The following is a 27,570-nucleotide window of genomic DNA, read 5'->3' as shown; positions in this document are numbered from 1 at the left end:
CACAATCCCAGGCAATCTACAAATATTTGGTCACCGACAGAAGGATGGATCACGTTTGATGATGTATGCTAATGGGGTCGGTGATCGTATTGGGCAAGGTATACGAGGCTGGTCGACCTTGACCATGAGAAGGTCTCAGGATACACGTGTATACCGGTACTGGTCTCTTCTCGCATTGGAACACCGTCAAACCGGCGGACCGACAGACTGGTAGCTCGGCGGACCGACAGACTGGTAGACCGGCGGACCGACAGACTGGTAGACCGGCGGACCGACAGACTGGTAGACCGGCGGACCGACAGACTGGTAGCTCGGCAGGCCGACAGACTGGTAGACCGGCTGACCGACAGACTGGTAGACCGGCGGACCGACAGACTGTTAGCTCGTATACCGACAGACTGGTAGACCGGGAGGCCGACGGACTGGTAGACCGGCGGACCGACGGACTGGTAGACCGGCGGACCGACGGACTGGTAGACCGGCGGACCGACGGACTGGTAGACCGGCGGACCGACGGACTGGTAGACCGGCGGACCGACGGACTACATTTACATTTTTACATTTACATTTGTTGTCATGAGAGCCGAAGCCCCCTGACTGCTTACCCGGTACCTATCCTTCAGGACATACCCGGGCCCCATGATGTAGGCCGAAGCTTACGCATCAACCTTTAGCACATCATGGGCGGATGACTTAAGGTCATCAGGCTCGCCGGCTGCCGAAGCAGACCCTTCGGAAAGAGGGTTGCCCCTCAATCCTAACCAGGGATTCCGGCTGCTTGTTTAAGCGTCACTCCACCTGGGTTCCACTAGGTCGGAACCTAGAGGTCCATAGTAGAGCGCCCCGACGCATTTAGTGCAAGCAACACTCGGGACCTATCTAATCCCTGACAGGCAGAACCCGCCATCAATAGCCAGGAGGAAGGGGACCATCAGCACGCTGACGGGGGGAACCCCAACCTCCCATTTACACCGCTGCCCGATCGAGGCCTTACCCATTGCTGGGAAACCAGAGATAACCAGAGCGATAGATCCCCAGATACCCCTGGCGGGCTCGGACCCAGCACCCGATCTACTTCGTTTGCCCGTCAGACCCAACATCACTGCCAGGCCATCAGGGTTTCCCAAAAGGAGGCAGGTATAGAAGTGGGACCCACCCGGATGAACCTATCCACCAGAGGTGGCGACACCCTTGACTCAATTGAGGTTCCGGGAAGAACCCCCCACACTCAAGATAACCATACCGTCCGTGCTCAGAGACGGACTGGTAGCTCGGCAGACCGACAGACTGGTAGACCGGCGGACCGACGGACTGGTAGACCGGCGGACCGACAGACTGGTAGCTCGGCAGGCCGACAGACTGGTAGACCGGCTGACCGACAGACTGGTAGACCGGCGGACCGACAGACTGTTAGCTCGGCTGACCGACGGACTGGTAGCTCGGCAGACCGACAGACTGGTAGACCGGGAGGCCGACGGACTGGTAGACCGGCGGACCGACGGACTGGTAGACCGGGAGGCCGACGGACTGGTAGACCGGCGGACCGACGGACTGGTAGCTCGGCAGACCGACAGACTGGTAGACCGGCGGACCGACGGACTGGTAGACCGGCGGACCGACAGACTGGTAGCTCGGCAGGCCGACAGACTGGTAGACCGGCTGGCCGACAGACTGGTAGACCGGCGGACCGACGGACTGGTAGCTCGGCTGACCGACGGACTGGTAGACCGGCGGACCGACAGACTGGTAGCTCGGCGGACCGACAGACTGGTAGACCGGCGGACCGACAGACTGGTAGACCGGCGGACCGACAGACTGGTAGCTCGGCAGGCCGACAGACTGGTAGACCGGCTGACCGACAGACTGGTAGACCGGCGGACCGACAGACTGTTAGCTCGGCTGACCGACGGACTGGTAGACCGGCGGACCGACAGACTGGTAGCTCGGCGGACCGACGGACTGGTAGACCGGCGGACCGACAGACTGTTAGCTCGGCTGACCGACAGACTGGTAGACCGGCGGACCGACAGACTGGTAGACCGGCGGACCGACAGACTGTTAGCTCGGCTGACCGACGGACTGGTAGCCTGGCAGATCGTCAAACCAGTAGGCCTCCAGACTGACAGATCCTCAGATACCGGTAGACCGCTATAGTCTAGGACCAGTGATCACAAAATTAAAATTAGAACTAATAATAGAATAAATTTTAATTCTGTAGGCGTTGTCTAGGACCGCATCGTGTATAGCTTGCACTTAAAATTTAGACCACTATTGAAACACACGTGCGAAGGTGCGGTACTGTAGCACACATCTAAATGTTGACCGGTTATAACGCACACAGAGATCATCCACAGTTGGTAATGCATTATCGGAGTTTTGAACATTTGACTTTGATTCGGTCAAACTCTCTAATCCTTTTAGATTTATAAATTGGAAATATAAAATTCGGAATCGTCCATTAATCATCAATTATTTAAATGTAAAAATACAACAATCAGCATATTTAAATAGTTTTTTTTTTCTTGAATCTTTGTTATAATGCCCGTTCTCAAACACACAAAATATCCCTTCCGTATGTTTTTGAAAATTTCTTGTAACGCGACATAAGAAATAATATAGGCCTACCTCTCGAGTCCACGATGTAATTATAAAGCCTTTGCCGAGCAACCATTATCCTTTTTTTACTCGAGCTCTTCGAACAGTCATAAGTGGAGTGTCAGTGTTGATGAATACATCGCACAAGGCTGACTAGGACAAAGCCTCGGGCCCGAGGCCCGCAATAAGTGACTAACGCGTTGACGCGTTGGTCATGCTTTCTTAAGACCTTGATCTTCGTTGGGTTGCCGGTCTACTTTCCAGCGCCGCGTCGCGCGCCGTCCCGGTAACGCCTATAATGGACCACTAGACCTGGACCTGGACCACTCGCAGCAAATTGAAATGCATGTGATAAGCGCAGTTTAGGGTTTCATGGTTTCTAGTCACTTGGCACACCTTGTTTAAAAACATTCATCAACTACTGCTTAGTTGACATGTATTAGTAAACAGTGGGAACATATTTAGCTCTAATCAAAAATATAGATCCTGTAACATTTGTAATATACATTTTTAAATGTTCCCAGTTCTCGTAAGTGTGTCGAATTGTCATTGTTTAGGCGTTGTCCGCAGTGAAACCGTTACAGTTCTGTTTAAAGACGTTTATTTGCTCTTTAACAAACATAAAAACACCCGAGTTTCAAGTACAACACAAGCCAGAGATATCTACTGTAGAATGTTGAGTCGAAAAGATTACGAATTCGAAGTAAACGTTGAGCTCCAAAGTAAATAACCATTTGTATCAATTCGTAACTATGAAGCAGTCAACTGTCGGGAGCTGTCATCGCATCACTCCAATCAGCATTATGGTGATTTGTCAACAGTAGCAGTGGCTGTCACTGATTGAATCTCTATTTGATTCATTGTTTGTTGAACGATAGGACCAAGTCGTGTGGTCGTTCTGGTCCCTACTTAGTTATCTAATCCTAGGGAAACGTGCTTCAGAAACCGATTTCGCTATTTATTAAAATTTTATTCGTTTCAATTGTCACTTTTTTGCACCAGCTAAGTATTTTACCGATAGCATCTGACCCTTTTAGCGTTTAGACATGCGAACAACATTCACTCGGCTTATTAAAAAATTAATATATTATTCCATTTTTAATAGCGAAATCAAAGTTCTATGCAGCTTTAACGGTTTTGCCTAATGCTGTACTGTATAATAAAGCCAGTTACATGTTGTATTATGTTAGAATAAGATACAAAGATAGTAGAATAAATAAAAGATGGCCATCCAGCCTTGGTAAAACCCTTTAGTATGGTTTTTAAGGGATAAAAGGCTACTTTGGTCTACTTATAGGAGTGAATCCATCTGAAGTCAATGATATCGTATTTTGGTATGCAACAATCGAGAAACCCAGAAATGGCTGAAACTTACCTAAATTACATTACCTGCTGACCGTTTTATAAAGTAGCCGTTTCAGTTCAGTTCTTAGAATTGAAAAGATTTACATAACAGAATTGTTAACTTACTTAAAATCATTGTTGTTTTACTTAACAACACGGTAATGGACCAATAAGGTTCAAGGATTCAGAGAGAAGTAAAATGTAATGTGAACGTCAACTAATCAACTGTTAAGACCAACTTAATTGTTAATGAGTGGTGCACAATGATTCGTTGCATCACTGTCAGTGGCAATGAGAGGTTATAAACGAAAACATTACCTCTCTTAGAAGTTATGAGTGTTTATTCTAAATAATTATAAAACTGTCATAGATAAATTAGTGTACGCAACTTGCGTAAATAGTCTCAACAAAACTCGTAGAAGTTTTAAAAATTTTATACTTTTGTCGTATACACTATCTTTACGTGATCGTTGCGTAAACTACATTAGAACTTGTTTTCAACACATGATGATTTTGCAGCACAAATTTCTCAACAGAGTTTTTCATTTCAGGAATTAAGATGGAACACGAACCAAGACGAACTTCACACGATAGCTACCTACTACTTCGATGGACAAGGCAAAGCCTTGCGGCCCATGGTGGCTATACTTATGGCACGCGCCATCAACCACCACATGCACAAAAGGTAATCAAATGAATTACTCATGGTTTATTTCATACGATGATATCAAACTTCATCTGTATATCTGTATGAAACTTGTAAATTCAACGGTCCAATTACAAATAGGTATGTCAACGATGTTCTCTCATTTCGCAAAGTAGCAATCGTTGGGAGTTATTTATAACATTAGAGTGGCAGATGATTAAAGCTTTATACGCAAGTCACATGTTGGCAACGTTTTTTTGAAATCAACGACTCATTATTTCCATTTTGGCATCACTCAAAACACTGAACATTTCACCCACAGGGGCCGATAACAGCAGTTCAACAGTTTAGACCGACAACTATGTTCGTTTTCAAGGATACTTCTCGGGTCAAAAGCACGAGGGAAGAGATCTGAAGGCCGAGACTAACTGCACAACTCGAATGTTACCATAACAACAAGTCGTTACCAGTATCGCTGGGCTCATGTATATGGAGTAGATGTGCCCTAGACGACTCGACCTACTGGGACAAAAGTCTTTCTACTGTAGTCTATAGAAGTAGTTGTTTAATACAGCGAGTAATATTTGTACATCGGCTATCGAGAAAGTGTAAACACTTTACTGGTGCAGTGCAGAGACATAATCATGCCATAGTAAAAAGATCGCAGAATTTCTGTTTTAGTAGAAGCGGAGATAATGGAATGGCCTGGTATAGCAGATTCAGATTCAATGGAATGGCCTGGTGTAGCAGACGCAGAGATAATGTAATACCCCCGTCACGTACATTTCTTCTGCAGAGGTCTGCCAGACTCAGAGTCGTGTAGCTACGTGAGCCAGGAGTGACAAGTGACTCATTTCCTTCCTGTGATCGTCAAGGCGAAGGCCACCTTGACGATGTTAGCTTTACATTTACCACTAGCTCGCTAGACGGTGACCGTGGCAATTCTCTAATGTACAAGTCCTTCATGCCATTGGTTAAAGTAACTCTTTTCAAATGGAAAGATCAAAATGTATTTGGTAATATGCTTGTAGAAGTGTAGTGAAAAAATTTCCAATTAGTGCTCTATTGAGTTAAGTTTTTCAGTAACCGAACAAAAATTGTTGTTTTGCTGGAAAACAGTCGAGGTTTTTGAGAAAAAAATATTAAAACTCATTTTAGGCTATGTATAATGTTTTTCTTGCAGAGATGATGAAGACGATGACCATTAGAATAAGAACAATGCCGTAATTAATACTCTCAAGTAGTTCTTTTGTTTTGCAAAATTTCAGTTTTTTAACATAAAATGTTCGTGTTAGTGTATGTGGGTATACGGTAGGCCTCAAGCCATTACCCATCGTGTGTTGAGAGGCTTTACTTCTCTGAGTTTCTCCTTTCCTCGTCACTCACTTCTCTTCTGTAACGTTTCACAACTTCTTGTCTCTTATTTAGTCTTCCAACCCAACCCATCGTACGGTATTGCATATTGTTCAATATATTCATTCGTGATTCTTATCAGCTCAAAATATCTGATTCCTAGTACTGGTATGGTAGGGTATTTGTTCTTAATATTGAATGTTTTGTCCAATAAAAATTATTTTACCAGTCAACATTATATTACCGGCGACAATCTCGTATCCATCAAAAAATGAAGCTGGTTTACAGTATATTTATTCTTATCCAAACTCCATTCTATTATTTTTTATAATATATTTTTTAATGTACCTACATAAACATGAAGTTGTTTCAGTATTTTGCATGTACAGCCATCCCGGTGGGTACAACTTCCCTCGAATCTCGATTCCACCTCGCCTATTTTAGACGTTTTTTCTTGAAACTTTATACTCGGTATGCATTTGGTTGTCTAGTGGACGGTTATACAGTATATTGTTTGAAACTAGGATTAGAATGAGAGTAGAGTTAGTTATGAGAGTGAGTTAGTGTGTACTTCGGTCCCCGAGGTCCAAGGTTCAAATCCCGCCAAATCGCCAATGGATTTGATCTAAGTGATAATGCCCCAACCCCTAGGTCTAGCCTGGAGTAATGTGAAAAAACTATCCCAGGTTCATGCCTTGCCTCCTAGGACAAACAACTATTTATCTTACTGGGCCGTCCATTTACTCTCACCCTTCTATCCTTGCAAATCTATTTGGCGTGTGTCCAGTGTTATTGAAGTAGTTATCTCTCTGTTTTACTGTCTGAGTTCTTGGGTAGTTTCAAAGATGAGGCATCTGAGTGAGCTCGAAATTAAAGTAGCTAGTGCCAACTATAATGGTTCTCTAGTTCCAATGTTGTTAAGGACCATTATCAATCATTATATCCACTGCAGTATGTAACTATTAGTAACACATATTGCCGTCACTGTTTTGTATACTATGTTTTTGTACCATAGCTGTTGGACTTAACTTACTGTATTTACTCCAAATTTAACGATAATCTTAATTTCTAGAAGCTATTATAAACCAGTTCATTAACCATAAACACCAGAACCCCATATCACGTTTTGATACAGACTAATTACTTCAAAGTTTAAGATTTGTGTCCCAAAAAAATTAATGTTGTACGCCTTTTGTAAACATGTTTTAATTATGAAATGTACAATATTCATTCTGGAACAACCTTTTGATGAAACTCACTACGATTGTTAGAGTGTAAACCATCTTGGTCTACAAATAGTCACAATTGAACTACCTATGGTATCTATGGCGCTTAGGTCATACCTGTCCCAGAAATCAAGAATACTCACAACAAAAAAGGTAATAACTACTTTAATATTATTCAAGTTCTTGAACCTGGGTATATAATTCAAACAAATATAATAAGTTAACCGAAGTAGTAGCAGTGTTGTTTTGCTTCAGTGGGTTATTGCCGGCTCAAAGACAAGTGGCGATGATCGCAGAAATGATCCACTCCGCATCTCTGATACATGACGACGTGATCGACCAATCCGACTTCCGCCGAGGGAAACCTAGCGTCAACGTCCTCTGGAACCACAAAAAGGTCAGTTGGACAGTGTTTAGTCAGTTAAGACCGATTCCGTGAACATAAATGTTAATATCCGAAATTAATTAGGATGTGATGTTTAACAGTTAAGGAAAGAAAAATGTGTTTAGTGAAGTATACTTGTGTGTATCAGTGTCAATTCAATTCGAAAAGTTTTATTCGTGCAATTCCTAAATTATTTACAATATCCCAAGTGCCATGCAAAGCACGCGGGGAATGAAAAACATAAATTTGTATTAATAAATTTCATTTTCTCGTTTCTGGGGGCAAACAGTTATTTTTTCTCCTTGATCAGTTTTACAGAACAGTGAGTACACTATAAATGTTCTCTTGCAACAGAATTAATCATATATATAAATAAACTTATGTTATAAATAAAAAATATAAATAAATTTAACAAGAACAGGTTTTTCATAAACACAATACTACTATAAACTTGTAGCATACTTCATACACAATAGTATATACAGTAGATGAAAGAGTGTTTGAGTATACTAGTGTATATCAGTGTCAATATTAGGAGATGAAAGTGTGTTTGAGTATACCAGTGTGTATCAGTTACAATATTGCATGAGTGTACTAGTGTGTATGATTGGCAATTGTATAAAACTTTAGTGTGATTATGTTTTACTAGTGTATCTTGTGCTGGTCAGTCAGCGATGGTCATGGCGAGAGAAAACGAGAGAGTTGACTCCTAACTCACTTCCACAACTTAATCATGCCATTCCTTAACTCAATAGCTCTTCAACCTCAATTTAGTGACTCTCTACTTGATTCTATACTAAGCTTTTTAATTATTTTACCATACATTTACATGAGCTATATGAATGCAGAAAATTCGCAATAGCCTGCATTCATCAACTAACTGAATTGCATGTTCTCTTGGACTGAAGTAAATGAACTGTTGGCCTCCTCAACTTAGCACCTTTAATTTGTTTATATTTTTTAATAACATACATTACAATAACAAATAACAATTGGTTATAAGGACTAGGCATAAAAATGTTGCCTACTGAAAAGCTGTAGCTTATTTTTGATGATAAATCCTTGAACCAAATCCCCACGAAGTAACGGCACGCCATTTGGTCGGATATAGAAATCTTTGTACATAATAATATTGTTTGTCGTTTTGGATTACTCTCCAGAAGTTTACCAGTAATCGTGAACAATCTACCGTATAAACATTAAGGCTTAAAAAATAAAAAATATACAAATAATATAAAAAGCATTGCTATGTCCGGTTCATTTTCAATTTATAAAACAATATACTCTGCGGGAATGATAAGGTCATTGTACGTTTAAGTCAACACCTTACTACCGCCTCAAGCTCCCACCAAAAGCACCTCTGCAAACGTGTTATTCATACTGTATACCAAAGCATGCAGTTGTATATACTGTTGCTTTAGTTCAATTGAATATTTATAAGCAGTACCGATAACTGAACCGTAGATTCACAAATCTATACGGTCGAGAACGCTTATACACTACTTGTGTCCTGCGCCTGACGCGAAAGTGTGCTACATACCTCGGAAGGACGCCCGGTAGAGTAGACACATCGACGTCGTGTCCTGTCGTTCTCGATACTCCAACTGTTGCTCATAACCTGTGTTTATTGATCATAAGCAGCCGATTTTGCACTCAACCAAACCCAAATGGCTTTTGGAGTTTCGATGAAGAAACTCTCTCGGTGGTCGTGTGGTTTGTAGGGTCGAGGGTACAAGTAGTCATAAAACACTTGCAAAGCAAGACGTATAAAACTGTGCCTTGCATAACGTTGATAAACAGCAATACAAGCTCCGATAAAAAATACCGACTCCTTCAAGGAATGTCTTTGGTCATATTAATATTTGGGATTGAAATACAACCTAACCTAAATAAACCGTCTAAAGTTCGTATACACCCTTCGAGGCTTTACCTGATTTTCAAGTGTTTGGCATTCAGGAAAACGACATTCTGTCAGTTCCACCCCGAATAACTGTCTAGCCTGTTCAAATTTCAGATCAATTTTAACCCTGAGATTAAATGTCCGTTTCCCAGTCATTGATGAGACTCCACAGTAAACTCAATAGTGTTACTAATTCGACTGGCTTTGTGGGTATTTTTTGCAATTTCAGTTTCAACAAGTTGCAAGAATACGATTGATGATAGGCAGGATGGCTGAACCGAAAAAGTGCACATTGCCACAAACTTTAGTTATGCCAATGTCTAGTTATCTTTGGGTGGTTGAGTATCGGCCATCACTCAACAGTCTTGTCTCAATTAAGGTTTCTTAGAAATTATAAATTTTGTATACAGAACTTTGTCTCCATCTCTGCGTTTAAGTCGCAATGTTCCACTAGATTACATTAGCCTGTGTGTACACAATAATTTACAATAATTTAAATTTTTTAATTTTTTGTTGCAATAATTTACAACAGGACGTTTTGTCAATTAGTGGGAATGCATCAATAGTTATCGCCCATTCAATCTAGTATAAAATATTTAAAGCCAACAGCTATGCAATCCTCAAATCTCAAATATAACCTTATAATATAATGAAATGAAAATATATTTAATGAGTCCCAGAGTATTTAAACTTGATTATTTTCATAGGCCAACAGTTATATTTACACGGTCAGAGCGGCGGTGGTCAGAAAGTGAGGCCAGAGAATAATGTCTGAATACAAACTAGGAGAAACTCGTGTGGTGTGTCACATTGTAGTGTTTTACTTCCAATCTTTTTTAAATTATTCTAAGAAAGCATGGTTGACCATTTTCGTTTTACATAAGTTTTTAGAAACGTCTTGAACAGTTTAAAGTAAAAATACCCCCGCTGCAGCAAACCTGGAGACTAAGCGAATTTCCATTCGCCTGATTGGATTTACTACGATACTACGATTGGATGAGTACTAAGGTAATAGCTTATTCCCTATATGGGAAAATTTGCTAAAAGTCGTGAATTGAGTTAAACACTGCATTTATGTGACATTTTTGCAATAAAATATAATACTAACTGATTAGAGTGACAAGTGTTTCATTCCATTCAAATATTTAGTTTATAGCAGTGTAAAACTGTTATTTGATCAAACAAGTTGGCTACTGTATTATTTGTTGGTGAAATGAGGTGATTGTCTTTGAATTCGCGATGGATTCGTATCAAATTCAGGTTTTTGGCCCCTGAACTACTTTGTTATGTCGAGTTATGCCTCTTCTCACGATTATCACATCTTGTTGCAAAAGACACATAACAACTCGCTCAATACAACACAAGTGCGGACACCGGACACCCTTTCAGATATAAGATATTTATTTGTCACTTTTGTGTACATGCATAGACAGGTCACTTTTTGGTTAATACATCTTGTATTCAGTTTAAGGTAAATGTATATCACAAGGAGTAAATTACAGTCATTGTATCTGCAAATAACTACAAATTAACTATCAAACAAGTTACAGACCATGGCGAGAGATATATGCAATAAATTAGGTAATTAAATTAAAATTCACGCTTCTTATATCTAAATAACATTTGACATCCTCATTTCAAATAGTTCCCATTAACTTATCTGTCATGCAAAAAACTTAAATGTGATAGAGTGGGTTCTTACTAAAAATACAAACAGTCTTTTCTTAAAATTCTCAAAATCTAAATTTGTCACAGCCAATGGTAATTAATGAAAAGCCTGCCCAAAACAACATGCCCTGGTCTTGTTTTTTTCTAACCGTACCTCAGACTATGCACTTCATTTCTGACATTGTATTTAGCTATTCCTAAAAGTCCAGAAATGTGTACTGTTGTACTGTAATATTGTTCGATTTTCAATGTGGAGCAGTACCTCGTTGTTCAATGTTCATTACAGCGACAGTATTCGGTGTTCCATTCAGGTTCATGGTGGCCGAGGTAAAAGTAGGCCCGTCTGGCAACTGGTTGACACATTTCTGCACACCAGTTTCGCAACCACCAATCTTACATTTTGGCAACTCAGAAACTAGTTTTCCAATCGATTCTTGCGAGATTTTGTAAGTTAACGTCATGCACGTATTTGTCAACTTTGCTAACGAATACCAGGTCGTCTCGGCAAACAAGGAAATGTGGCAGAAAAAGGGATATTACAGAGAAAAAACTTGATGGTATTAAATATATAGATGAGTTATTTTATACCTTTGCCTCTCTTAGGTTGTGATGGTAAGTGCTATGAGGCTTGTCCCCCTGTTTATTTGAATTTGTGTATATACGCAAAGACAATTTCGTTCCGAATTAATTAATCGTGTGCTTGGTTGGTTTTTGAACATGAATCCGAATCAGAAACCAGAATATTTACTGTCGATAAATGCAACAGGCAACTTTAAAATACGTGGTAGTTTCAGCATAATATAATGAAAATTGGCAAGAAAAGTGAAACCTAGTTCAGACTAATAAAGTTATAGGCCTACTGACATAAAATGCATTACCATGAGGTATTAGTAACAGTCCTTTTCTTTTACTACTATGATTTTAAATAATTGAACCATGCCCTCGTGCCTGCACCCAGACTAACGAAATGGAAGCGTGATCCATGCGCAGGCCCGAGGAGCGGCTCACAAAACTTTACTTAACAAAATGAGAACCATGGATGGAGGTTCAAGAACAACACGCCATTTGAGAGAAACGAGCTGTAATTAACCATTTAAAAGAAAACACAACAACAATAATCAACAACAATACATGAATTAAATACTCTCAATAAACTTTAAATAAATTTAGGTACCCGTTTAAGCTGCTGACTTACAATAATTTATTTTAATCATTCAGAAAATCAGAAGGATTTAGTAAAAATTTAACATTTAATAAAAGGAAATTACCAAAATTAACAAACTATAACAATAATAAAATATGATGACTCTTTTAATAAATATCTGAAAAGTTAACAATTAACTAGGGGCCCCAAAAATTAAATACAGTGGAGAGATTTTAAAATCGGATGATTAGGCAACAGTAGAATAAAATTTGAAATAAATAACAATTAGTCGGTAACTTGCGGTAACAGTCTTCAAGGGTGTGACACCGGAGGGCCATGAAGCTGGGCGGACAGCACCGGAGGAGAGAAGAGGCAGGGCGGAGAGGGGGCCAATATGCAGCGCCAGCCTAGTCGCAACATTCCTCTCCGCTGAAGATGGTCAGTCATTTTCCTCCTCACGGGCCCCAAAAGGCGCGCGGGGCGTACTAAAGTTACTCCATAAAGAAAGTTCTCACAAACGGCCAAGAATAAAACTTAAAAGGCACATTTATTATCCAAAAAAAAGAAGATTTAAAAGGATAAAAATCTTCAGTGAAGTACTCAAATCCGACGTCTCGCAACCTCTGACACTTCGCGGTCGGAGTAATAAGAACAAAACCCACAGCCTTGTTCGGGGGGCCGTGGAGTGACAACGAAACACTGAACTAGCCTACTATAAAAAAAACACTTGAACCATTGATCATGAGTCGTGACATTCGCCCGGTGGAAATAGTCACGGCTCAACCTCCCTCCCCAAAAGAGGACACTCCTCTCCAAAAGGGACAAACAAACAAGCCTCTCCCCCACTTCCTGAAAAGAGAATGACCTGAAAGACAACTCAAGTGTCTGTGGTGGGGAACGCCAAGGGACTTCCAAACTGAGGGGAAAACTCACCCCCAGGGTTTGCTCTGGCCAGAGCTGGAAAATTTTGTGAGGGAAATTCCTTCGCAGAACACAGGGGACAGGAGAAGTGATCAGGTTCTCTGGCCCAGTGCACTTCCCACCCAGACACAAGAGGAAAGAAAATTGCCTACGGAAGAGTTCCGCGGAAGGGCTTGAGATGAGAAATGTGCGCCCTCCGGAAAACTTTTCCAGTCCGCGGATCTCCAAGCTCCGCCGTGACAGGCGTCAAAAACCTCAGGATGCGGTGGGGACCTGACCACCGATGACACAACTTTGCAGCTCTCTTGTCCACAGCCGAACTGGCTGGATGAGCTTTACAAAACACCAAATCCCCCACCTGGAAAGGGTTGTCTACTCTACCACGATTGTGCTTCCTCCGGACCAATTCCCTAGCTCTGATCAAGTTTCTCCTGGCCGCTTGCCAAGTTGCCTTGACATCAGCCGCACCAGGAGGTGGCAGAAGGTCGCCAATTCCCCACACATTCGCTAACGGGTTGTTAGGCGGATAGCCTAGAAACAGCTCGAAAGGGACCGCCTTGTGACTCTCATGGTGAGCAGTATGAAAGCAAACTGAAGCCAAGGGAGTTCCTGATCCCAGGTGGTCTGCTTGTCAGCATGGAAAGCTATGAGAGCGGAACGAAGATTGCGATTGAACCTTTCAGCATGAGAAGGCTGTGGATAGTAAGGGGAAGTAGTCACATGGCGGATTCCGTGCCCAAAGCACATTCTTTTGAACAGATGGGAAACAAACTGTGTTCCGTTGTCGGAAACAATGGTGGCGGGTATTCCAAAATGTTGGAAGAGGTGAGTTCGAAGTACCTGCACGGTGAGCTGTGCAGTGGCATTCCTTAAGGGGAAAAGCCAACAAAACTTGGAGAAGGCATCCACACAAACAAGTAGGAACTTATTTCCTGACTTGCTACGCGGGAGAGGCCCTACATAGTCAATGAAAACCTTCTCCAAAGGTCTTTCCGCCACCTCAGATGACAACAAACCAAACTTAGAGTTTTGAGCGGGCTTGCTCAGTGAGCACGTTTGACAAGAACGCACCCTAGCAGCAAGATCCCGATCCATACCCTTCCAGATGAACATTTCCCTAACCTTCGCAATGGTCTTGTGGATACCTAGATGCCCACCCACAGGAGACGAATGAAAATACTCAAAGACCATAGGGATTAGAAGACTAGGCAGCACAACTTTAGGTTTACCTCGCTGCCGAGCGCGACAGCAAAGGGCACCCTGGGACAGAAAATATGGGGGGTGGGCTCCCCCATTTTGAAGCTCACCAATGATCTTTGCCAGCTCAGGATCCTTCAGCTGATGGGGAATGAAATCAGAAAAGGCGAGTGGAAACTCCAAAAGCACGGCACAACCCGGTTGCTCTTGGTCAGAAGGAGGATCGTCGGGTGAATGGTACATCCTAGATAGTGTGTCCGCAATCACATTCTGAGTGCCTCGAACGTGTTGCACTTGGAACTTAAGGGACGATATTTGGACAACCCAACGACCAATTTTCCCAAGCTGGCGTGGATGTGCGAGAAGCCACGAGAGTGCCTGGTTGTCGGTTTCCAATAAAAACTCTTTGTGCTCCAAAAAGCGTCTGAATTTATTGACTCCAAACACGACAGCCAAACACTCGAGTTCATACACAGAAGAGCTTTTCTTTTCGCAGGGACTCAAAGTGCGTGAGGCGTACGCAATTGGCTGCCTAACACCATCCACCTCTTGTGACAACACAGCCGCAATTGCGACGGAGGAAGCATCTGTTTGCAAGACAAAGTTTTGATTGAAATCCGGCATCGCCAAAACAGGGGGCTGCATGATAGCCTCCTTGAGAAGATCAAAAGACGTCTGCTGCGCTTCACCCCAGACAAACTTGGCGCCCTTCTTCCGAAGCTCATTGAGAGGAGCCGCCAATTCAGCAACATTGGGTATGAAGCGTCGGTAAAAACCTACCATGCCGATGAACCTAGCAATACCCTTGACATCTCTGGGAGGAGGAAACTCCCTGATAGCCTGGGTTCTAGCGGGGTCGATGCAGACGCCTCTATGAGAGATAAGATGACCAAGGAACGAAATTTCCGGCTTTGCAAAACTAACCTTGTCAGGATTCACGGTAAGGCCAGCCCTATTCAATCTACTCATGACTTCTTCAAGATGAATCAGGTGATCTTCGAAGCTCTCACTGTACACCAAGAGATCGTCGAGGTAATTGAACACAAACTTGAACTTGACATCATGAAAGATGGAATCAAGGAGTCTGGTGAGAGTCTGGGCCCCCACAGCAAGACCCATCGGAACTCTTGTGAACTGATACAAATTCCACGGAACGCAGAAAGCAGTGAGAGGTCGAGACTCAGGTTTCAAAGGAATCTGATGATAGGCCTGATTCAGATCAAAAACAGAAAAATACTTGGCCTTACCGAACCAATCAAACGCAGAATGCAAATCGGGGAGAGGCACAGAGTCGATTTCAATTTGCGCATTCAATTTGCGATAGTCCAAAACCATTCGGGACTTGCCATTGGGTTTTGGGACGAGAAAGGCTGGACTAGCGTAGCTCGAACGGGAAGGTTCAATGACACCATTTTCCAGAAGTTCGTCAATGATTTTTCTGAGAGTTTCCATTTTGGGTGGAGCTAATTTGTATGGGTGAGAGCGAACGGGACGGGTATCTGTTAGACGAATCTCGTACTCCAACAGGTTAGTGACTCCAAGCTTTGGCGTCAGCACATCTGGGAAACGAGAACACAAGGTTCTGATGGCTTCAGCCTCGCAAGTAGTCAGATGCCCTAACGGATCAATTGTTGGCTTGCTGGGTATCTCAGGCTCGACTACCGCAGCACCACCACCAATTTCATCAGCAAAAGATATTAATACCCGCCTCGCAAATCGGAAAAAACACTGACCTCTGCCTAAATCCAAAATTAGGCCAGTGTGCTTGATAAAATCCGCTCCTAAAATGACAGGGAAACAAAGGTCCTTAGCCACCCAAAAACTCCAAACCCAAGAAAAATGTTCAATTTTGAACTTGAAACGGGCTTCATAGATGATGGGAAGGGGTGAATTTGACGCAGTCCAGCAGATAGGGGTTTTTCGCTCAACTTGCTTGATAAGCCCAGACGATTCAAGGTTTTCAAAAAGGGACAAGGAAATGAGGCAACGGGCTGACCCAGAATCCACTAGGGCCTTCTGCACCGTGGAACCTATGAAGATGTTGAGACGTGGGCAAGTTGAGCGCGCCGCTTTCACGCCCATGGAAGCAAGGCCCGCAATCCCCCGCAGCAGAGGCTCGGTCACAGGCACAACACTCCCAGAAGGGGAGGCAACAGAAACATTAACTGACTTTAACTTCGACTTTGACTTACTTGAAAAAACATTCAAATTATTGCCCTTTACATTATCACCAACAACCTCACAGGAAGGATTGGGCAATTTTTCCTCCTGTGAGCAAACTAGTTTTTTGGACCACGTCCAAAATTTCCACCTTGACGGCAATGCCGCCGAATGTGACCTGGTTGCCCACAACCAAAACAAACAACAGGTTGCCTCTGCCACTGCGGCGGTTCAGGACCCAACACTCCCACGGGTGCTACGACAGCATGATGACCAGCTAGGGGAAGATGCCCCGCCGCTTGGTCTCTCTGAAAATCAGCGTCCTGGACAGATCTCGAAAGGATGGAAAGTCTGTCCAGATCCGCAAAAGATGAAGGCCGTGGTGCAAAAACCAGACGGGAGCGTTCCTCAGGCTTCAACCCCTGAAGCACAATGTCAATGAGCTCAAGCTCACTGATCCCCAAACGCAAGACCCTTTCCACCGTGCGAATGTCCCCCACGTACTGGCTGAGAGACTCGGCTGGCTGCTGAGGACGAAAAACTCTCTCAACTTTCAGCTTCTCCATGACCCGACGGGGCATGAAAAGCTCCAAAACTTCTTTATGAAAAACATCAAAGGTGACGCCTCTGCGCAAACAATCAAGCAATCTGTCCCCCAACGGTTTCAGACAGTATGGAGCAATGAGTTCCATCAAAGTTGCGTCTGACATGCCAGGGTATTCACGCATGCGCAAAACACTCTCCAGAAAAAAACAAAGACCATTCACATCTAACCCGTCCACCGGCCGGAAACCACTCAGGACAGAGGCAAGGGGATGGGGAAGTTTGCCAAAGGAGTTAGAGATGGAAGGGGAACTATGAACTTGAGAAGGAAAGGGAGATGGGGACTGGACATTCAGCGTAGCCGCAGCCAAGGTGGACGTGTGAGAGGGGGACGGTGTGACATTTGCATTTGACATTTGAACATTTGCAGGCAACTGGAGCAGTGCACTTGGCGTAGGCGGAGCCTGGGGGGTACCCACTGGAGCCACAACATCAACAACAGACTTTGGCACTTCGTTTGAAGTTTCCGAAGAACGGTTGTCTTCAAAAATTTCAACTTTCTCCTTGACAGACTTTCCTGCCTTAATACTCTCCAAAATACCTTCCAGCTCAAGAATTCTGGCTTCCACCCAGCTCTTGTCTTCATCCTGGATTTCAGGTTGCCCTGAAACCAAGAGCAGACGCTTACGCCAGTGCGTCAGCTGTGTGATAGCCGAACCCTTAGCTGAGCCCATAGGCAAACTACTCCAACTATCAATTTCCCCACTTAGCTCTTCCATCCTCTCTTTACATGCCTCCAGTTCCTCATCCAAACTGAGCGACTCAACCCAAGCTTGAGGCATGCTAACAATTTGTCTGAACTGTGTACGCAAAGTGCGTACATCAGTTCCAGGCGTCTCCCCCCGGGACCGCACCTCGTACACCAGCTCCGGCTTCCTCAAATATTCCGGCACAATTGACGCCATACCGAGTCTCAACCAGTACTTGACTCAAAACAGACAACAAAAATTTTTTTCACAAAACAAACACAGAAATTTAATTCCTAAGGCTTCTGGACGTTGATGCCTACGCACCTGATGGGGCCCAAAAGAAGAACCTGCCCATTCATACCGCAAGTACCGCAAGAAAAAACAACAACAAATGACCCACGAACGTACACACACACAAACATACACCGATACATACACTAGACAACACCTAACACTTGTGTGATGGGGTGTACACACAAACCTTTTTTTTTTTTTTTTTTTTTTTTTTTTTGACACATGACCATGCTTTTGACACTCTTGCTCCCGAAGGATGCAAGTCATTACCACCGATTCCACCCGGTGCCTCGGCCAAAGGGCGAGCTCCTAATAAAATGTGTTTACGCCCCACCACAACAACAACAAGACCTTTTTCCAAAACTGCCAGGCCAGAACATTCCCAAGAAACCAATCCATCCACGGCTCTTCAAAACAAAACAAAAAACAGAACGCGGACAGTGATCGCATCTCTAAGTATCCGAGTCGTGAAACCAAGTTTCACGACAAGGCACCCAGGACGCAACCCACCAACCACGCTCTGCTACCAGATGAACCATGCCCTCGTGCCTGCACCCAGACTAACGAAATGGAAGCGTGATCCATGCGCAGGCCCGAGGAGCGGCTCACAAAACTTTACTTAACAAAATGAGAACCATGGATGGAGGTTCAAGAACAACACGCCATTTGAGAGAAACGAGCTGTAATTAACCATTTAAAAGAAAACACAACAACAATAATCAACAACAATACATGAATTAAATACTCTCAATAAACTTTAAATAAATTTAGGTACCCGTTTAAGCTGCTGACTTACAATAATTTATTTTAATCATTCAGAAAATCAGAAGGATTTAGTAAAAATTTAACATTTAATAAAAGGAAATTACCAAAATTAACAAACTATAACAATAATAAAATATGATGACTCTTTTAATAAATATCTGAAAAGTTAACAATTAACTAGGGGCCCCAAAAATTAAATACAGTGGAGAGATTTTAAAATCGGATGATTAGGCAACAGTAGAATAAAATTTGAAATAAATAACAATTAGTCGGTAACTTGCGGTAACAGTCTTCAAGGGTGTGACACCGGAGGGCCATGAAGCTGGGCGGACAGCACCGGAGGAGAGAAGAGGCAGGGCGGAGAGGGGGCCAATATGCAGCGCCAGCCTAGTCGCAACATTCCTCTCCGCTGAAGATGGTCAGTCATTTTCCTCCTCACGGGCCCCAAAAGGCGCGCGGGGCGTACTAAAGTTACTCCATAAAGAAAGTTCTCACAAACGGCCAAGAATAAAACTTAAAAGGCACATTTATTATCCAAAAAAAAGAAGATTTAAAAGGATAAAAATCTTCAGTGAAGTACTCAAATCCGACGTCTCGCAACCTCTGACACTTCGCGGTCGGAGTAATAAGAACAAAACCCACAGCCTTGTTCGGGGGGCCGTGGAGTGACAACGAAACACTGAACTAGCCTACTATAAAAAAAACACTTGAACCATTGATCATGAGTCGTGACATTCGCCCGGTGGAAATAGTCACGGCTCATAATGTACAATCAAAACTTATTTTACTTATTTGGCAAGTAGCTCGTTATTACCTCAAGTGTTGAAGCTACCTTTCTCAGTTCACATGCGGGTTTTTTACAGGTTAGGTAAGAAACACACCTCCGCCGCAGCAAACCTGCAGACTAAGCCAATTTCCATTTGCCCGATTTTATTCTGACTTAAATCTATTATATAGCATTAGGTTTTACGAGTACCTAGGTTTACTGCTACAGGGAGAATAATAAAGTGTGTTTTTTTAGTAAAATATTAATAGTTTAATATAAAATAAAGAAATTTGCCAAGTTAGATCAAAATATATCCATAAACAAGCAAACTACAGCAGTTTACTTTTTCTTTAAGAATAAAATGGGAATTTAAAATTTGTTTTTATTCTTTCCGTAAATAATAATCGTACAAAAACACTTCAATACAGTATACTAAATTATCTATTTTTAAAGCTCTTTTGTTCGAGTTATATCTTGCAAACGGACACACACATTATATGTGAATTTGAACGTATGGTGTTTTTGGCTTCTGGGTACATCAAAATGAGAAAGTAAATCGGTCCCGGGTCCAGGTCTTACTATGAGACATACGGTAATAGCTTACACTCTAAGATCCTTACCAAATAACATCGCTTTACAACAATTACGACTCTCAGCTTATAGAAATTAAAAAATGCAAAGAGATCTCTTATTTCTTTGGAAAAATGGGTAGAAAATTATAATTATTTTAGTTTTAGTTTCGATCACCTATACTGCAGTTTCCCAGACGGAATGTTCTCTAATTCCCCCTCATTTCACCCGGATTGACCTTGGCCAATCACGTTCACGTACTCCTCGTTTTCATTCAGACCACGGCGCGAAACTTTCTTACTCTGCGATTCTACGCACTGCGGACTCTTCATTGTGATTCCTAACTATATTTTGGTTTATTAGTTTATCATTTTTGTTACTTAAATATGAGATCTAATCGTAATGAGTCGTCGGGAAGCAGTATTGCATATATAGTTATTTATTCTTGTAAATTATAAGATAAATAGTCTACTTTTATTTAGAAGACAATAACTGTTTGAAGCTGTGTAATGTCTTACTTTAAGTGTAACATTTCCCGTGAATTATGAATAAAAAATACGCTACGAAACTGACTAGGCCTACTTGTATGGAATGTTTTAATAACTGACGAATGTATCAACAAATTCATTTTGTTAATTACATTTATACAGTTTAAATCGTGTGATTTCCAACAACCTTTATGAAGATCCTAAATTTGAGCAACAAACAAAACTGCTTTTGAAAACGACACCGGCTAATACAGTACAATAACCAGAGTTTTAAATATTTGCAATTCGTGGTGAAGAACCAATAAATAAACAATACCTGATAATACTCTCAAAATTTCAGGATACAAAATTCTTCAATACCCTCTTCTACAACTCTGCGTGCTTATCAATGGTATGCACCGATTGACCCATGAGCCCACTGCCCGTTGAAAACCTATCTTACTCGTCAAGGCCAAAAAACACATTTCCTGGAGAAATTTGAATCTGGGCTTTCTCCACGTTACGTCGATTCAAGGATTTTGATCAAATATTTCAAGTGAAAGTGTGTGCGTGATACAAGCCACGTCATTCTGTCGTTCATTTGTTCCAAATGGTGTTAACTTTGGATAACCTGTTCTGTTAAAGTTCTAAGTATTTCCTTTGTGTCTCAATGAGAAGCCCCTGTGTCACCCGATGTTCTTATTCTGTGTTTTTGTTTTGTTTGGTTTCTAAATTCAATAGAATTTGATGTTATTAGCCAACACCAAAATAATGTTCAAGAAGAACTGTTAATATTGGAATTAATACTAATTTGAAATAATAACTTCGCCAATATTTCTGAATTTTTAATTTTTATGAGGCCTTTCGCCAGCTATGCTGGCATCATCAGACACATCACAAAACTGAAGGTTATGTTTATGTTTACAATTATAAATTTTAAAGAATTTAACATATGGGTGGTAAAAAATAAAAACAATTCTGTTAAGTACATTTAGCTAAAGCTACAAAAAATAAATCATATATGTATAAATACCCCCGCCGCATCAAACCTGCAGACTAAGCGAATTTCCATTTGCCTGATTGGATTTAGACTAAAATGTCTCCTTAAAAATATCACATTTATTCCCTATTTAAATAGAATCAGTTTAACACATACTTAGGTTTGCTGCAACAGGGAGGGTAAAAGTGTTTTTTTTATGTAAAATGTTAATAGTTAGTAAGAAATAAAAACATTGTCCAATTTTGGGCAAAATATGTTAATAAACAAGCACACTACAACGGTTTACTTATTCTCCATAAGAATAACGTGGGAATTTTAAATTAAAATTTTTTTGGAATTTTCTCCCTAACGATTAGGCGCATTATAACGCTTCAATATACTAAATTATTTGTTTTTTTAAGCTCTACAAAATAGTTTGGAAAGAAATTTCAAAATTTTATGTTTTTTAGGTCAAAAAAAGGAAAAACCATTTTTACCCCATAAAAGCCCCCATAAACCCCTGTTCCCATGGTCCGATCATGCTGGTTCGCGAACTCGTTCGAATAAACTTAGGTTTACACGTAGGTACCAAATTTCATCAAAATCGGATCATTTTTGCTCGAGTTATCGTGCTAACGGACATATATATATATATATATATATATATATATGAATTTGAACAGATGGTGTTTTTGGCCTCTAGGGACCTCAAAACCAAAAAAAAACCGGTCCCGGGTCCAGTTCTTACCATGAGTACTACGGTAATGGCTTATTCCCTATATGGGAAATTCGCTAAAATGAAATATCAAGTAGAATTAACTTATAATTTTGTAAATTTAGAATTTAGTAATGTAATATTTTGAATTATCAATATCAATATCAATATCAATCAATAATACTAAATTACTAAAAAATATAACAAAATCCAATGAACAAAATGCATGGGAATCATTATTTATAAATAAAATGGACAATTTGGTAAATAATGATAACGGTCCAATTCAAAATATTACATTACTAAATTCTAAATTTACAAAGTTATAAGTTAATTCTACTTGAGATTTCATTTTTATACATATATGATTTATTTTTGTAACTTTAGCTAAATGTACTTAACAGAATAGTTTTTATTTTTAACTACCCATATGTTAAATTCTTTAAAATTTATAATTGTAAACATAAACATAACCTTCAGTTTTGTGATGTGTCTGATGATGCCAGTATAGCTGGCGAAAGGCCTCATAAAAATTAAAAATTCAGAAATATTGGCGAAGTTATTATTTCAAATTAGTACCAAAATAATGATTTGACGTTTTGAACAGGGGCTTCAGTTAAAAAAGGAACATGTATGTTTCTGCTCGTTTTATGTCAAACATTTTTTGAAGGAAATGTTTTTCACTGTTCGTATAGACATATTTCATTCCGGTTGGGAAATTTTTAATCCAACAATTTAGAAAATAAAAATCTAAAATCGTCAGGTAGCCAACATTTACTCGTTGTAAAACCTACATTTACCTATGATCGTAAAACCAAAAACCAATAAAATATTTATGCCTACTCGCATTTTTTTAATGAATCATTAACAGAGAAGAGATAATATTTCAAGAGTGCTGTCTTCGTGTCAATTTTGCAACATTCTAAGCTGGGGAATGACTGTATTAACATAAAGTAATGACTGGTTGCCACATCTGCCCTCAGCGTCGCTTGGCCCGGATTTTCTCCCATCCTCCCTCCATACGAGCGTTTCTGCAAGGATTGTGTTCCAATGTAGGCTGTTTTGGTTGGTTTGAAGCTAAATAACCGAAACGAGTATACCGATAGATTTTCGTAGTTATTTTACAATGTTCATGGAAGTAGTTCTATTAGTGGATAGGGGGTCAATTATTTAAAAATTAGAAAGAGAAAGCCCATACTGTATACTAATGGAATTTACGTAAACAAATGGGAAATCTTTATTGCCATTGTGATGAAAGACGAGAATGTGAGATAGTTTCGGTGATAGCATACATCACATGATGTCGTCCTCGACGTGTAAGGATTATAATATGTCTAATTAAAATGCCATATTTCCTCGTAATATTGATAGGTCATTGATTCATAAGATGCAATAAGCTCAACGACCCTAGTTTTTTAAATTTTCATCTCACCTTTTGGTTCATTTATTGTTGCCCTTGGGATGAACTGGGATTATCGTTTGCAACAATAAATGAAAAACAGTTTGTATAATAAATGAAAAACTTGATGACTAAAGAAGTCCAAACAAGTTGTCACAAACATTAATCTAGGAATTTAGTTAAAAATAACGTCTTTGGTTGTAGAATGACGTGATTAGGTGGTTGGAATTTATATCTTAAACTAAAAGTTTCAGTGGTATTCCTTTGACCACGTGAGCTAATGTGACCTCTTTTCATTCTACTTTTTTAATTAAAAGGCAAGTTTAGTTAAATTTTTGGTTTGAAGCAAACATAAATTGCAAATTGTACTAGAACATATTACATTTGTACAGGTACAATAGACTTTCCCACCTTTCTCGGTTATTCAGCCAGCTTGTAGTTTTTATGCCTTTTTACAAAGGTTAGAGTCGGAACCGATTTAATAAACAAGATTAGGGTTTTCTGTGCCAATCTTAAAAAATACTGTTGATATTTTTTCGCCATTAATATTATTGGATTAATTTTTTGTTTCAAACTTTCCCCTCTATTTTCAGCAACCTGCATTAAAGTAAGACAATATTCACAGATTACAATAGATAAGAACAGGTATACTGAATCTAGTTCTGGGCTTCCACAGGTAACGATGGCTGGAGACTTCATTTTGGCCGTAGCTTCCATGATGATTGCACGACTCCGAGACAATGACGTCACCCTTACACTTAGCCAGGTAAACAGTTTTGATCACTAGAATTAGTTATTAACACTCTAATGATTATCTCTCATTAATGGCTAGATTGCCTTTAACACCCTGGATTATCTGAACTAACAATTTGCCCGGTATTATTTACACTAAAATGTTAAGTGTGATGACTTTTTTTCAATAAACCACCTTGTACGATTTAGTTTTAAGAATGTTAATGGAGCTATTGGTGTTCAATTTACTGCTCTTTATAGTTAGTTGAAAAATATAAAATAATTGAGACTGTTAAGACGAATATCTTTGTTGAAGACATTAATTATTTTAAAATTTTATTAAATTTCTTCTTGTCCTTGGAAATGCAATACAGGGTCCAGAATTTTCTCTTAGATGACTGTTCTAATATACTTATTATTTTCGATACAAATATTGTATTTCTTTAAAATAAATATTAAGGATATTTTTCTGTTTATATGAGAAAGTCTTTAAGTCCTAAAGATTTAAGTTAATTCTAGTATAAATGCCGAATAATTCTAGAATATAGACAACTAACCATTACTCCATCCTGAGTTATTTAGCCTGAAATGAAGTTTTATGTGACTTTAAACAAGTTTTTGATTTTTAGGTTGTTACTGACCTTGTACAAGGAGAGTTCATGCAGCTCGGTTCAAAGGAAACAGAAAACGAGAGGTTTGCTCATTATCTGACCAAGACTTATCGGAAGACAGCAAGTCTTATCGCCAACTCAGTCAAAGCGGTGAGTAGGAGATGTGTTGGATGTTGCAAAATATTTGTGTACAATGTCAATGGCTGTGAAAATCCAGAATGATGAAACCATAAAACTGGAGGAAGGTGTTTGGCCTTAGCTAAGAAGTCCCTCCTCCAATCCTGTTTTAAGTCAGAGACAAGTTCACCTAACTTCACTGCTTTCTTGAACATCTTTGGTTTCTTCCCGATTATTTGTATTAATTTTTCCAGACACTGCATGTGCCCAACAACAAACGTCTCCCCTCACCTAACTTGAATGTGCTAGAACCACTGGAATTTTGATTAAATCTTTTATGTTTTTCACGTTTTTATAGTTTAAGTTTTTTCCTCTCCAAGCTGCGAGCTGTCCTACATATTCAAAGTGATATTTCTTCCTCCTAACTCTTTAAAACTGACAGGTTAAGTCCAATTGAGATTTCCTACTCCTTTAAAAGTTCCTTTCCTGAGTCAATGTCTTTTGTAGGAGGAATTATATCAGGGATTTGATATCATATTTATAAAACAGCACTCTATCAGCTCATGTTGCGATCTCTCCAGCTCTCCGCAGTGAGTGCAACAATCATCTTCCACAAGGTTAAAACTCCTCAGCTTTAATTGCCTTGAAGTTGCCGTGTCCACTGACGAACTGTATTGTGTAATGATTAGTTTATCATCCACTCAATCTTCCTAGGCCTCACATGATCACATCTCGAACAACCGTGAAGGATTATTGTCTTTTTGTGCTAATCTCTCACAGCCTCTGTCGTTCTTAAGTGTTCCTTCCCTTTGAAACTTCTCGCTTTCCCTGACAGCAACTCCTTCTTTTAATTCTTTCCTCGAACACCAAGTCCAGTGGGATAACTCCGGCAATCACTCGCACCTCTTGGTGGTAGACCTAGTTCACTCCCAACAGTATTCTTCTCTGCAGACTCATCAACTTTGACTTCTCACCTTGTTTTTTTCATTTGTTGACCCCACATCTCACAGCTTTAAAACTCCATGGGTTCAAGTGCTGGGATGTATCATTTTTGTAGGTTTTCATCTCTTATGCCGTTGCTTGTTATCAAGTGCCTTTATAGACTTTTTGTTCACTTAGTAATAATGCCCTGCAAACTTGAATCCTTTCTCCTAAATTTGTTGTGTCATTCAAACACTGCTTTGTGCCATCTCCTATTTTGATACATATTAATCTCTCAACTAATCTTCCCTTCAGGAGCACCATCACTGTCCTTCAAAAAAGTCATATTACTGTCTTTTTCCAGCTGGTTGTGAATTGTTGGGCTCTAGTTGTTTTTAAGTCAGGGCTCGTATTCGACTTCACCAGAAGCACTCCGTCGTCCGTATAGGTTCTCGCAGGGATAAATTTCTTGAATAGCAGCTGCAGAAACCAATAAAACACAATGTTCCACAGATCCTTGGGGACATCCTTTTGTGATAATTTTGCCCTCCTCTTTGTTGCCAGCTCCTAAAGCAACAATCCTGGCTCGGATATTTTCATGCCACCAGGGGGAGTCAAACCCACTGGAAATTTCCAGGAACAATCCTTAACTTTTTCACACTTGTCGAGAATCTGTGCAGAATTTATCTTATTTCCTCTCTCTCTCTCTCTCATCATTCTTTCATTCTCTTCATATAACCAGCCTTTCATCTAACATTTGAAACACAGATAAGAGGGTTACTGGCCTGTAGGATTTTACTATGCTTAAGTTTTATCTTCACTCTTCAGAAAAATCTTTATAATGCCTTTCGTACATGTGTCGGGAAACCCACCTGCCCTCAGCATCTTTTTGTTCAGGTTCAACAGCATTCTCTTTTTCATTCCAACAAACATCCTCTTGATGACTGTGCTCTTGATTCCATCATATCTTGGCACTTTCCTGAACTCAGTGCTTCGCTTCACTGATGGTGATTGTGACACATGTTGTTTTCTCCTCCCTTTTAAGGCGGGTTTTAAGACAGGTACACACCATTGTCACTGAAATTTCTGATGTCACTAGCATGATGTCGGTGACATCCAATAAAATACAAACACAGAAGAGGGCACGTGCTAGTGAGAAGAAAGAGAAGGAATCAGTTTCAATAATGTCACCATCAGAGTAGAATGCTGTGTTGTTCCTATTGGGGTTAAGGAGAAGAAAAAGAGGGTGAAGAATACATGTTCAAAGATAATTCTGGACCCATCCTGATTTGAAAGATAATCTTTTATTCAGTAAATTTACTTCAACAAGACAGTTGTTCCAACACCCTGAAAAGTTCCAAAATCTCTATAGGATGAAACCTGAATCTTTTGAAAAACAGTCT

General features: G+C 40.5%; 1 protein-coding gene across 1 annotated transcript in view; it reads left to right on the top strand.

The window, feature by feature from the left end:
• LOC128997955 (all trans-polyprenyl-diphosphate synthase PDSS1-like) overlaps nt 1-27,570 on the top strand; it is an 83,449-nt gene that overhangs the window by 47,401 nt on the left and 8,478 nt on the right. The window contains exons 3-6 of the mRNA XM_054423816.1: nt 4,491-4,624; nt 7,420-7,561; nt 24,463-24,552; nt 25,148-25,279. Of these exons, the coding sequence (XP_054279791.1) occupies nt 4,491-4,624; nt 7,420-7,561; nt 24,463-24,552; nt 25,148-25,279 (498 nt within the window). The remainder of the gene's footprint in view (nt 1-4,490; nt 4,625-7,419; nt 7,562-24,462; nt 24,553-25,147; nt 25,280-27,570) is intronic.

Source organism: Macrosteles quadrilineatus, unplaced genomic scaffold (assembly GCF_028750875.1).
Source record: "Macrosteles quadrilineatus isolate MER2022 unplaced genomic scaffold, UCM_ALF_1.0 Scaffold_7__1_contigs__length_78375512, whole genome shotgun sequence".
In the NCBI taxonomy this organism is placed as follows: domain Eukaryota; kingdom Metazoa; phylum Arthropoda; class Insecta; order Hemiptera; family Cicadellidae; genus Macrosteles; species Macrosteles quadrilineatus.
Note: the sequence above shows the minus strand (reverse complement) of the source record. Positions and strands in the feature narration are given on the sequence as shown.